General features: G+C 43.0%; 1 protein-coding gene across 1 annotated transcript in view; it reads right to left on the bottom strand.

The window, feature by feature from the left end:
• Nucleotides 1–9722, bottom strand: part of Map3k3 (mitogen-activated protein kinase kinase kinase 3) — a 66371-nt gene extending 56649 nt beyond the window's left edge. Inside the window, exon 1 of the mRNA XM_028780374.1 lies at nucleotides 9430–9722. Within this exon, the coding sequence (XP_028636207.1) occupies nucleotides 9430–9433 (4 nt within the window). The 5' untranslated portion in view covers nucleotides 9434–9722. The remainder of the gene's footprint in view (nucleotides 1–9429) is intronic.
• Between the last annotated feature and the right edge of the window lie 3593 nt (nucleotides 9723–13315).

The following is a 13315-nucleotide window of genomic DNA, read 5'->3' as shown; positions in this document are numbered from 1 at the left end:
GGGAAGTCAGTACCCTCTCTGGTCTCCTCCAGGAGCAAGTCAAACAAGAGATGCACACATATACATGAAAGCAAAACACTGAAGTGGAAACTTTAGTGTCTTCGGAAAGTCAGTTATGTCAAATAATATTTTGCTGAGGCACACATTAAAAGGATGGGTGGGGGATTAAAGGAGGGTTTGAACCCTTAATAAAGTAGGTTGAGAAAAATGTATGCCTACAAACACTGATACACATAAAATTAAAAACAAAGCAAAAACAAGAACAGAGGCTGGTATAGATGTGCAAGGCTCTGGATTCAATCTCTAGCCACACACACACACACACACACACACCCTAAAGCATAATATCTAAACAGACTTAAATGTGACAAACACATAAATTGCCTTATATTATTAAATACAATATGTAATTGTACTAACTATAACAATTAATCAAGGTCAATATAGGATAATAAGGTTAGTTCTAGATAAATGTTGTCTGAGAGGCATCCAGTAAAAATATTAAGAGCTTAATACATGTATGGAAATTGGGAGGATTGAGTTTTGGGGGGTTTTGGGGGAGTAATTTTGGTACATTTTGGAGAGAGTGTAGCCATGAGTGGACTAGAACTTGCTGTGCAGACCAGGCTGGCCTCACAGAAGTCCACTTGTCTCCATATCCCGTATCCAGCATGCATGAAGTTTTTAGTATCAACGTTGCCATTGGAAGTATTAAGAATTTCAGTATTAAGTATTCAGTGGTAGAAAGTATTTCAGTACTTGCCCAGCATGTATAAGGCCCTACTTTCAATCTCTAAGAGAGAGGGGAAGGGAATATTAGAATTTGCTATAAAAGGGTTGGTTTATCACGTTGACAAATTTTTCACCAACTCTCAGTGTCATTTGGTGTTCCTAGTACTAACAAGATACTAGGAAAATGGTCTGACACTCTTGCCTGAAATCTAGGACAGCTGATATAAGTGTGGCAGGGGTTTTATGAGTTGAGTTTTATGAGGATAAACATAAAACTAGAAGCAGTGACGTTTTTCAATGATGCTTCCAACTACAGACATAGATGAAGAGAAGAAGTGAACGGAGTGGCTCTTTTAGGCATTGCTTCCTGGACTGAGATTTTTAACTCAATTATCAGCATTCCCTCAGCATGGAATCTCATAAAAGCAACTCTTAAAAACAAAAGCTTTCTTAGAAGAGAGCAGCCAAGAATATGAACTTTTAGTCAGAAACATCTGAGTTTAAGGAGTCCCTAAATCATGTGTTTTCCCTAAATCTCAATTTCCTCATTTGCAAAATGGAAGTAATAAAGCATCATTTTAGAGAATTACTGAGAAAGAGAGACATGAAGATATTGACAAAAACTTACAAATCACTTTTCATGGTACTCAGTAATGCTTTAAAAATGCTGCCTGTTATTGTCATCAATATGAAAAGGTCAGTGGAAAAAGACAGGAAGAGCTATTAAATCTACTCTAGGTTTTAATTTATTCCTGAATTTTTATTAATGATTAACAGTTACCATTTGCTCAATATTTATCATGCATTATACATTAAAAAGCTTTTAAAAAGGGATTTATTTTATATATTTCAGTGCATGCCTGCCTGCCTGGTGCCCACAGAGGCAAAAATGGGCAGTGGATTCCTTAAACCTGGAGTTACAGGTGTTTCTAAGCCAACATGTGGGTACTGGGAACTGAACCCAAGTCCTTTGCAAGAGCAGCTAGTGCCCTTAACTGCTGAGTCATCTCTCTAGTCCCACTTTAGAACATTTAAAAAAGCAACTAGGAATGGTGCAGTGCTTTGGAGGCAGAGGCAGCAAATCTCTGAGTTTGAGGCTAGCCAGATCTAGTGAGCTCCAGGGCAGCTAAAACTACATAGTGAGACCCTGGTCTCATGAAAAACAAAAAAAGATACTTCAGAATATATAGACTCTTGGCGTAAAGGCATAAACAAGCTGGGATTGGCAGCACATGCCTTTAATCCTAACAAAGGAAGGGTAGACCTCTTGAGTTTGTGAGGCTAGTCTGGTCTCCAAAACAGTTCTAGGCCAGCTAGGGCTACATAGTGAGACCTTGTCTCAAAAACAAATAGATTAAATTTAAAAAAGAATAAATACACAAATACAATGTAATTTTTAAAAGTAGAAATAGACTGAAGAGACAGGCATAGTGACACACATCTGTAATCCCAGCACTTAGGTGGCTTAAGGCAGTAGTATCACAGGTATGAGGCCAGCTTGGGCTATATAGTGAGACTCTGTATCAAAGTAAACACACACAGGCACAGACACACACACGCACGCACGCACGCACGCACGCACACTGGCAAATGCCTCCAAATTAAGCCATAGGGAGTCTGAAGCAGGAGAATCACATCAAGTTCAAGGCTTGGTCTCACAAAAACAAAGTAAACTGATTTGGAGAGTATACAAACCATCATACATAAATACAAATGTATGAAAATATCTTTAACATGTGAGCAGCAAGAATCTATATATAGATGGTTTTAAATAATCATTAACAGAATAAATAGTAATTAACAGAATAAAGATTCTTTCAGAACAGCAAGCTATTTCAGCTATGCCAGAAAGCTTACAAAGTGAGCAGAAGAAAAAAGTAAAGAAAGAAATATCAAATAAGGGATAAAAGAGAAATAAAGAGAATCAGAGTTTGATCAATATGCTACCAAAAAAAAGGAGGGGGAGAAAATACTAGAAATTTAAAAATTAGGGTCATTTGTTGTGGCATGTCTATAATCCTAGCTTGAGAGGTTGAAACAGGAGTTCAAGGATATTCTTAGCTATATGGAGAGATCCAGGCCAGCTACAAATAAATGAGAATGTATTTCAGACAAACAAACAAATATGGGGTTGGAGATGCTACTTGGGTGAAGGTACTTGCTGCCAAGACTAATCACTTGAGCTGAATCTCTAGGAACCACACCGAAGGAGGTGAGAGTCAACTGCCAGAAGCTTCTCTAAATCTCCACATATATGCCACCATGGCACAGGTGTCCTGTGCCCCACAAAAACACACACACAAAATAAATAAATACATGTTATTTATTTATAAAGAAATTCAGTAATGTAGAAAGGGTATGATGTGTATTCACAGAAAAAAAGAAATCTATGAAACAAGGATCAGAGAGGTCAGTCTGTAAAATGGAAACACAGGTTGGCAAGAGGATTCAGCAGGGAGAAGTGCTTTGCCATCAGGCCTCACAAACTGAGTTTGATTCCTGAAACCCATATGATGGTAGGCAAGAAGTGACCCCTATACAAATAATCCTTTGACCTCCACACATACACTGTGGCACACAGGAGCATGTACGTGGTGCACGTACAAAAAGAGAAGGGGAGGGGAAGGAAACAGGCTCCTAAGAAATCATAAGCAAGCAGGTTCCTTGTACTTGTACTTTTTCTTCTCTTATTTCTGACTTATGGTGTGGGGCAATATACCCTACTTTCTAGCTCCAGTAGGAAGTTACTTTTCCACACTGAACTTTATCTGAAGGGTTTTTAAAGTACTTCCCTTTTATGAGTTTTCTTGGTTAACCCAGAAGTTACAGGAAGTACCATGTCTTGTAATAAACATTGTCATCCTACAAGATATCTATTTACTATGAAACACAATCTCTTTTCCACATTTACAAATTTACAAATCTCCAAAGTAATATTCTGTTGGTTGCAGTTTTTTAAGACAAAAAAGTCTCTCTATGTAGCCATGGCTGTCCTGGAACTGGCAATTTAGACCAGGTTTACCTCAAACTCCGAGTTCCACCTGCCTTTCTCCCAAGTGCTGGAATTAAAGGAGTGCTCTACCTCACCCAGTCTAAAGTAATATTTTGTAATCTTTGTCTTCACTTAACTAATGATGTTATTTCTTCATCTTGCCAAGGTTCTGTCTTAGCTCTGCCAGGTCATCTGATCATACTGCTCAACTTAAGAGTCTGTGCTTCAGAGTCCCTGAGTCAAATTTTACTTTCTCTTCATGACATTTCATGTATTTCCACTGCCTCTATGCTGGCTATATCCAGATCCCCCCCAAAAAATTTTTTTCCATTATATTTTTATTGGTTGCTTGGGAATTTAACATTACATACCCCATCACACTTACTTCCCAGTCCTCCCAGGTCTGGCCTCTTCACTGGCAAAAATAATTTACAGTAAGTATGCACAACCAAACCCTATCTTCAATCCAAAAACACTTTGTTCCTTCAATAACAAGGGTAAGGGACTAGGGCAATGGTTCAGCCTGTAAAAGCTCTTGCCATGCAAATCTGATGCTTAGATCCACAGTGAAAGAAAAGGACTGACTAACAAAAGCTGTCCTTTGACCTCCACACATCAGTGCACGCACACAACACACTTGCACATGCATTCGCGCACATACACTTAAAAAAAAAAAACATGGTTCAGCCAAGCACAGTGCATACCTGTTGATCTTGGCACTCAGGAAATGGAGGCAGGAGAATCAAGAGTTCATGGGCAAGTTTAGTTTGAGCCCAGTGTGGACCACATGAGACCCAGTTTCAAAAAAAAAAAAAACAAAAAAAACAAAAACAAAACAACAACCCAGAAACAGCCGGGCAGTGGTGGCACATGCCTTTAATCCCAGCACTTGGGAGGCAGAGGCAGGCGGATTTCTGAGTTCAAGGCCAGCCTGGTCTACAGAGAGAGTTCCAGGGCAGCCCAGGCTATAAGAGAAATCCTGTCTCGGAAGAAAAAAAAAAAAAAAGAAAAGAAACAATGGTTGAAGCCAGGAGTGGTGATTCACATATGTAATCCTACTAACTAGGAAGCAGAAGCAGGCAGATCTCTGTGAATTCCATGCTAGGCTGGTCTACATGAGTTGCAGGGCAGCCAGCTACAGGTTGAGACCCTGTCTCAACTCCTCCTCAAAATTTTAAAGATTATGAAAACTTTTAAAAGAACAGTGTTTGATTTTTTAATTAAAAGTTAAATACTAATATGCATTGTTCTATTACTAGGAGATATAACAATCTATCAAATTTAACTAATGGCTCAAAACTTTTAAATGCATATTGCAAAGTAAAGCACTGTTTTCTAGTAAGAATCAATAGAATCATCATTTTATACCATTTGTGTGTATGCATTTGCAGGTCTTGTGCATGTGCCTGTGGAAGTCAAAGGTTGATATCAGGTATCATCTCTCCAAATTTTGGGGAACATGATCTCTCACTGAATCTGAAACTCATCTAAGTTGACTGGCCAGCAGGCACCAGGAATCCTCTTGTAGATCTGCCCAAGCGTTAAGTCACCACACCTGGCTTTTCACATAGGGATTTAAACTCCAGTCTTCACACTTGCAGAGCAAGCACCTTACTAAGCTAATGCTTGGTGAAACTAACTTAAGACTAGAGACTATATTACATTGCATGTGTGTTTTATGAGTATGTGTGCCCCCACTCTTAAAATACAGAATGGTCTCTTCTTGTGAACAACTGCACACTATCATTTTTTACTTTTCTTCATTTATTTATCCTTAATTTTGTGTGTATGTTTATGGGTGTGCACATGAGTGTGTCTGTAGAGGGATGCACCTGTTACATACATGTGGACAGCAGAACAAGACTTCAGATGTCTTTGGTGCTCTTTACCTTTCTGCCTTAAAATGGGGGTCTTACTGAACCGGAAGTACACCATTTCAGCTAAGCTGGTTAGCCAAGCAGGGAGCTCTTAAGATCTACCTGCCTTCTCCCCCCCAATGCTGGGGTTACAAGTTAAAGCTTTTAATGTAGATGCTAGAGATTCAAACTCAGGTCCTCATGCTTGCAGGGCAAGCACTCTTACTCACTAAACTCTTTCTCATCCCCAACTGTCATTTTAAAAAATATCAAAACTCAGAGCTGGAGAGACGGCTTAGCAGTTAAGAGCTCTGGCTGTTCTTCCGGAGAACAGAGGCTCAATTCCCAGCACCTACATGCCAGCTCACAACCATATGTTACTCTAGTTCGATGGGATCTGACATTCCCTTCTAGATTGTGGGCACCAGGCATACATGTGGTACACACACACATACACACTTACTTGCAGATAAAACACATTACACATTAAAAGAAATAATACTACATCAAAATGCTATACATCAGACCTGTATGGATGCCCTGTCTTGTATGGATACTCTGTCCCAAAAACAAGTATCAGGAGTGGGAGAGGACACTCAGTGGGTAAGAGCTTGTCCTGCTTTTCTAAAGGACCTGAGCTCAGCTCCTAGCAACCTCACACTCATCACAAGCTGCTCGCAACTTCCTGAAACTCCAGCTTCAGTAGATCTCTCTTTTGACATTCACATAAACACATACACATAAACAAAAATAAATCTATAAAAAAGAAAATCAAAATCTACTCATGATATAAGCATGTTAATTTATTAAACTGTGATTCAAGATTCTCTCAAAACAGTTGTTAACCATGTTGAGCTTACTACAGGGATGGTCTAGACGAATTGAAGACTGTTCTTAGATGCTTCCAAAAGCCTTGGAACCATAGACGAAAGACCTAGTTCTGTAAGTTATAATGATTACAACTCAAACCAAGTTGTCAGCCTCTACAGAACCAATCATCTTTAATCCTGTATTCAGTTCCCTGAATTCCTGTAGTATTTCCAAGTCCTTACCCATTTTTAATATATTCCCATAAGCTTCAAGTTATATTTAGAAAAAGAATAAACATTAGCAAATAAGTCCCAGGAATTATTAACAGCATTACCATAATTAATGGAAGAAATTCTAATATGTACAAGAAAAAAAATTTTCAATAGTCACAGTTTCAAAGTCAAAAAACTAAACAAAGATTTCCCACACTTTACAAAGATAAGTTGTAGTTTCCACTAGACTTTTGCTGAGGCTAACAGACAATATAAAATCTGACCTGTTTTTACTAATAAGTCAAGTTGTCAAACAAGCTTGAGTCTGGAGCATAGAACCACTCAGGAAAATATGACTATGAATCAAAGTACTGCACAGCAGAGATGCAAATTAGTTTTAGTCCTTTAGTCACTGACCTGGAGTTTAAATGAAATGAAAATATTAAGGATATTTTTTTATTAACTGTTTGAGTTTACTAGGTTCTGGGGAAGCAGGAATTACTTTAAATTTAAGGACAGCCTGGTCTACATAGAAAGTTCCAGAGTAGCTAGGACTACACAGGAAGACTCTATCTCAGAACTAAAAAAAAAGGGGGGGTGGGGGGGGAGAAAGAAAGAGCTGGAGAGATGGCTCAACAGTTAAGAGTACTGCCTGCTCTTCCAGATGACCTAGGTTCAATTCCTAGCATACATATGGCAGCTCAAAACTGTCTGTAGCTCACACCCTCACACAGACATGCAGGTAAGACACCAATGCAGATGAAATAAAAATAAATACATATTTTTTTTTAATGTGAGAGAAAGAGAGGGAAAAGAAAAGGTATTCAAGAGAATGGTAGGGATGTAGTTCAATGGCAGAGTGCCTGCCTAGCACTCATAAGGCTTAGGTCTGATGACCAGCACTGGAAACAAATATACATTTAAAAAGTAACAGAGGATCAAGTAAGAAGATACCATGTTTCCTGTTCTTTTTCCTTTGGGACTTTACCCACATAGTTTCTTTCCTCCCAGCATGGCCTTTCCACATATTCATACATTGGCTGAAAACATCTTCAAATTTGAAAACAGGCTCTCATCTATCCTCATACTAAATAATGAGATGTTGCCATCATTACTGGATACCCCGTGTCAAACACTGGTTTTACAGTCAAAGTGTTACATGTGAGGTCTGTACATCCTCAAGGGTCTCACAATCCCCTTTGGAACTTAAGGCTCACACACCCTGCAAGAAGGAAAGCTTATTAGACTATTACAATATAGGTCGATAATTCAAAGATTTAGCTTAAATTCTGTAGCAGTAGATAAATGTGGGAAAACTGAGGATAAAAAGAATTCTGTTCCCCATTAATATATAAAGAAATATATGCCCCATATAATAAGCATTTCGTCAACATTTATTGGAATATATTGTATTATAAATATAAATAAATATTGAAATATGAATCCTTTCTAGGTTTCTTTTGTGTCTCTTAGATGAGAGCTCTGTAGAAAAAAACTCTGAAATACAGCACAGAAAGGGAATAGAAAACCCAGCAAATGAACAAATTCTTCCCATACTGTATAAGGGGCAGCGTGATAAAGAACAAAGCAATTACTTTAAAGCCAGAGTAAGGAGCTCCACCACAATGAGTATCTGGCCAAGGTGCTACTGCACCCACTAAATCTCCTACAAAAATGACTTGACCTTGTTTTAGGGAAAAACAAGCATTAACACTGTATCTTCATATGGAGCACTCATACAAGCAATGAATACGTCCGCAAAGGAGACGTTCACTAAACTTTACCCCTTTCTGACTTAGGATAATACTAAATATTTTTGCAAAACCTGATTGAGATCAGGAACAAGAGCATCACAATGCCTGTCCCAACTGGGGAAGCAAAATATATTTAAAATGTCATACATTCCTTAGCTAAGTCCAAGTCTTTTAGTAAAGTACCAAAATTAGACGAAAGATATATAAATCAGCTCAAATATTGTGTAGAAAGACATTGAAAAGCTTTTCTTAGATTACTTTTCACAGCAGAATTACAAATACTGACAAAAAGGAAATGATTTCATAGTGATTCTTTTATGTAGCGAATGCCTCTTCCAAAAAGTTACATAGTTTCAGGGATAGCGCAGGATAAAAATAAGAGCGGGGTTTTTCCAAAAGTACGGTTTGAGTTGTTATAAGCCACAGCGATTAAGGATTCTTAACTTCTAGTAATCTGCGAAGAGCGCAGCTCGCATTTCTTAAGCCTGCTATTGCTAACAGGGATCTGCGTTGAATAGCGTCGCAGTGGATCCCCTCCCCCCTGCGCAGGGGAGCGCTCGGAGCTCCAGAGCAAAGCCCCGGGAACTCACAGGCCAGCCTGTGTGAGCAAAGGGAAGGAAATGACACAGGCAGGAAAAAAAAAAAAAAAGCAAATCAAGGAAAAGACACAACAGCAGCTGGGCCTGCACCAGGCTCCAGCCCCGGCCCCACACTGAGCTCCGGCTCCCCCACCCTCAAGCTCGCGCGCCAGCTCGCTGGGGACCGGAGTGGGCGGCCCGACCAAGCACGGGCCTCGGCCCCGCAGACCCCTCCCCGGGATGCGCCGGCCGCACGCCCGGAAAGGGAGCTGTTGAGTGGGTTTGGCCCGTAGGGCACTCCCGGAGGGTCCTGGTGGCCTGAGCTGCCGCCCGGGTCGCGTCGCCGAGAAGAGGCGAGCGGTCTGCGGTCCTCAGCCCCGGGCCCGGCGAACTGTCCATGCCTGTCAGGCGGCGGCCCAGGTCCTCCTCCCCTCAGCCCGGGGCGGGGCGTCGCGAGGCAGCGCGGGCACAGGCCGGGGCGGTGGCGGTACTCACCCATGGTGGCGATAGCGGCGGCGGCGGCTACAGCCCAGAAGTGTCACCTCCGCAGCCGGGGCTGCATGCCGGGGGAGCAGGCGGCGGGGACGGCAGCGGGCCTGGCTCCGCGCGGGGGCCGTGGGCTGCGCTCGGGGCCCCCGCCGCCTCCCCAGGCTCCGGCTCCGGCCGCGGCCGGGCGCTGTGGCATGAGCAGGGTGGCCCGCTACATCCCCGGCGCTCTCAGGCTCGGCCCTACCCGGCCTCGGCGGCGCCACTCGGCCGGCCCGCCTGCCAGTCCTGAAGTCCAGAAGTCGCTCCGACCGGCCCCTGTTCTCCACCTCAGGAACGCTCCGAAAAACAAACCGCTGGGCGCGCAGCAAGCCTTGCAGTCTGTCACTCATGCCAGCATCTGCCAATCGCAGGCTGACGCTGGGCCTTGGCACTACCTCCCCACTCCCATTACCAGCCAATAACCAGGAGGAAGTCAGATACTCCCGCCCCTCCTCTTCGCTCTCTCCCAACGCCCTCACTCTCATCCGCCAGCTAATCACGACGGACCAATCCCGCCTACTCTCGCAGGATGCCAATGGGCGAAGTCAAGGCGATTTCCGAGGGCTGTCTAGAGCCTGCCAATCACCGAGACAGCTCTCATCCTCTCGTGCCTAGCCAATCACGGAGAGAGGGCGGAGCATCCGCCGCGGAGCGTCGCTAGCTGGCGCTCTCGGCCTCTCTGGCCAAGGTGTGGGCTGCTCCAATCACAGCTCCGACTTGAGGCCCCGCCCACAACCCTCTACTCAGTTGCGGAACCCTCGGCAGACGCGCGGGCTGGCGCCGTTCCCCTCAGCGGCTACCCTGGCCTGGCGCCGTGTAAAGGCGTTTTCTGTAGAGGCCCTCAAAAAACGACAACCCTCGGCCCTAAGGTTGTCGGTTGTCGGCGACCTCGAGGTGCTGAGGTGTCTGGCCCCTGGTAGTGCGAAGTGTCTGGCGCGGAATGGGCGGGGAAGATTTGGCTCGGTGCTTCCAGGCCACTTGTGCTCCGCTCGCCCCTGAGTAGACCATGGCTCTACGTGAGTGCGGGCTTTACAGGCAGGGGGCGGTCTCCTTACTTCCCTCATTCCCCTGAGTCTCAGACCTCCGAGGCCATACCTGATCCCTCCAAAGGCTAGGGTAGTGCTGGAATGAGGGTCTCCACATTCTGAGTTCTGCTAGAGTTGCTTTTGGACAACAGTTTTGCTCTTAGAATTATAAAAGCGAGACACGTTTTTTAAAAGAAAATTTAAAAGTACAGAAAACAGAAAATCTCTACCCTGGAGATAAGTTTTATCTATTTCCTACCTAGATATGCAACGTTTGACAAAAAATAACTTCATATTGTTTTGTGGTGTGCTTACACTTTTGCGTTTCCTGTGCCGCTAAATATTGTCTCAAAACAATTGTACTGGCTGTGTGATCTTTCAAAAGAGCATTGTGATTAACTTCTTCAACCTCCATTGTTTCAACAATTTATACACCCGGTCTTTAGATTCCAACTCTACCACAATTAGTGTGGGTTCCCTTTCTCTGGAGACTGTTCCAATGACATAGTTCAGATTCCAGAAAAATCTAAAGATGCCATTTTCAGTTGTCATTTAGAAACACCTTAGGGGGTGGCTTTGGAGTGTCAGATCTCTTAAGGAGTGTCATATACAACCCTTTTTCTTTATCCCCACCCTCAACTTCATACTATTTAATTAATTCTCATTTCCCCCCCACCCCCACCTTTTGGTGATTTGTGTGTTGTGGTTTGAGACAATCTCTGACCTAGGCTGTCCTGGAACGTCTTTGTAGTCTTTCTGGTCTGAAACTCAATGATCTGTCTGCTTCTGCCGCCTGAGTGCTGGGATTAAAGGGATGTGGCACTGTACCCAACTTGTTTTTCTTCAAACTCTCAAGTCTCATATTCTCACTTGATTAAGTCTCTAATTTACTGAAGTGTCTGAAATAGAATAATCTTTTTTTTTCTGCTAAGGAAAAACACCAGTCATTTATTAGATGCCAGGCATGTAATCTCACTTAACCTCTCCAGTGGGCAAGCTAAGTCAGCTTCTTCCTTCTACCTTTCCTTCAGATGCCTTCTTTGTGAATTCCATTCCACTGTTTGTCCCTCAGTCACTAAAGACACTAAACCTTTCCATGCTGCAGTTACCCTGTGTTCTGAGGATTCCAGCTCAGGCAGGTCTTTGTTCTAAGCTCCTGAGGCACCACTCTTGACCATTCTACAGACACCTCAAATTCTACAGGTCCAAACTGAATCCATCACTTTCCTTCACTGTTCACATTTCCTCTGTTCATTGTCAGTTCCCCAAGGAAGACACCGAGTTATCAGGTCTCCAATGCTTCTGCATCTCTTTCACCCTGGCTCCACTAGCCCAGTTCAAACCATCAAAATCTCTTACTTCATTTACTTCAAGTGTATTCACACCACAGACTAACTTTCCATCAGACACTTGATCCTAGAAAACCCTATTTACAAATATTATAACCCATCAGTTTTAAGATGACTCAGATAGGGGCTGGAGAGAGAGCTCAGCAGTAAAGAGTGTTTGCTGCTTGTACAGAGAGCCCAGGTTCAGTTACCAGCACCCACACTGGTCAGCTCACAACTGCCTGTAAATCCAGCTCCAGGGGATGGGCCCTCATCTCAACTCCATGGGTACCATGCATGCATGCTGTCATACACATAGATAAACCAGGCACACACATGTACCAATAATTTTTTAAAAAATAAAAAGAATCTAATGTGAATGAGGTAACAAAGTATTCTCATCCTAAGTCCATGCTGCAGCCACACTGGAAATTCCTGAAATCAAATCAATCTCAACTTTTCAATCCATCCCCCTGTGATGGTTTGTATATGCTTGGCCCAGAGACTGGCACTATTAGAAGGTGTGGCCTTGTTGGAGTAGGTGTGTCACTGTGAGCCTGGGCTATAAGACCCTCATCCTAGCTACCTGGAAGCCAGCATTCTGCTAGCAGCCTTCAGATGAAGATGTAGAACTCTCAGCTCTGCCTGCACCATGCCTGCCTGGATGCTGCCATGTTCCTGCCTTGATGATAATGGACTGAACCTCTGAATCTGTAAGCCAGTCCCAATTAAATGTTGTCCTTTTGAGAGGTGCCTTGGTTATGGTGTCTGTTCACAGCTGTAAAACCCAAACTAAGACATTCTGCTCCCTGCCCCCCTCCCCACACAGTCCTATGTGTACTATGTTCTCTGTAGTGAATGTTCTCCATTTCTGCTCCCAGTCTCATTCCTTCTGAGTAGAATTAAGTCCTCTTAGTTCTCCTCCACTCCCTCTCCAGCTAGGCTAAGGAAGGCCTTTGCTATGCTCCAAGAGCACTTACTCTGATCTAATGTAAGTGCATTTTGTAAAATAAGCAGAGAAACAGAAGCTGTCAGGAAGGGGATGTAGCTCACTGGTAAAGGGCTCACCTAGAATGTGCAAGAACCTGAGTTTGCTCCCTTAGCACTGCGGGTGGGGACAACAAGTGAGCAAGGAAGAAGATGTCCTTCAAACTGGCATGCCAACCATCTTTAACAGTACATTTGAAATACCTGCTGGGTGTGGTGGTGCACACATGCCTGTAATCATAGTACTCAGGAAGCAAAAGAAGATTGCCTCAAGTTGAAAGCCAGGCCCTAGACTATGTTACAAGGCACATTCCTTAGGACCATATAGCATAGCATGACACTCTGACTCAAAATAACAAAGTAAGTGTGTGTGTGTGTGTGTGTGTGTGTGTTGAATGTTAAATGGGGACACTAGTAATTGAATGTAATGTCCTCGAATATACCCTTAGTTACGTATTTTACTCTTCCCTTTGTGGGCTACTTTCTCTCCTTTCTTAACACTGTGCAAAAAGC

Source organism: Grammomys surdaster, unplaced genomic scaffold (genome assembly GCF_004785775.1).
Source record: "Grammomys surdaster isolate TR1022 unplaced genomic scaffold, NIH_TR_1.0 371, whole genome shotgun sequence".
NCBI lineage: Eukaryota > Metazoa > Chordata > Mammalia > Rodentia > Muridae > Grammomys > Grammomys surdaster.
Note: the sequence above shows the minus strand (reverse complement) of the source record. Positions and strands in the feature narration are given on the sequence as shown.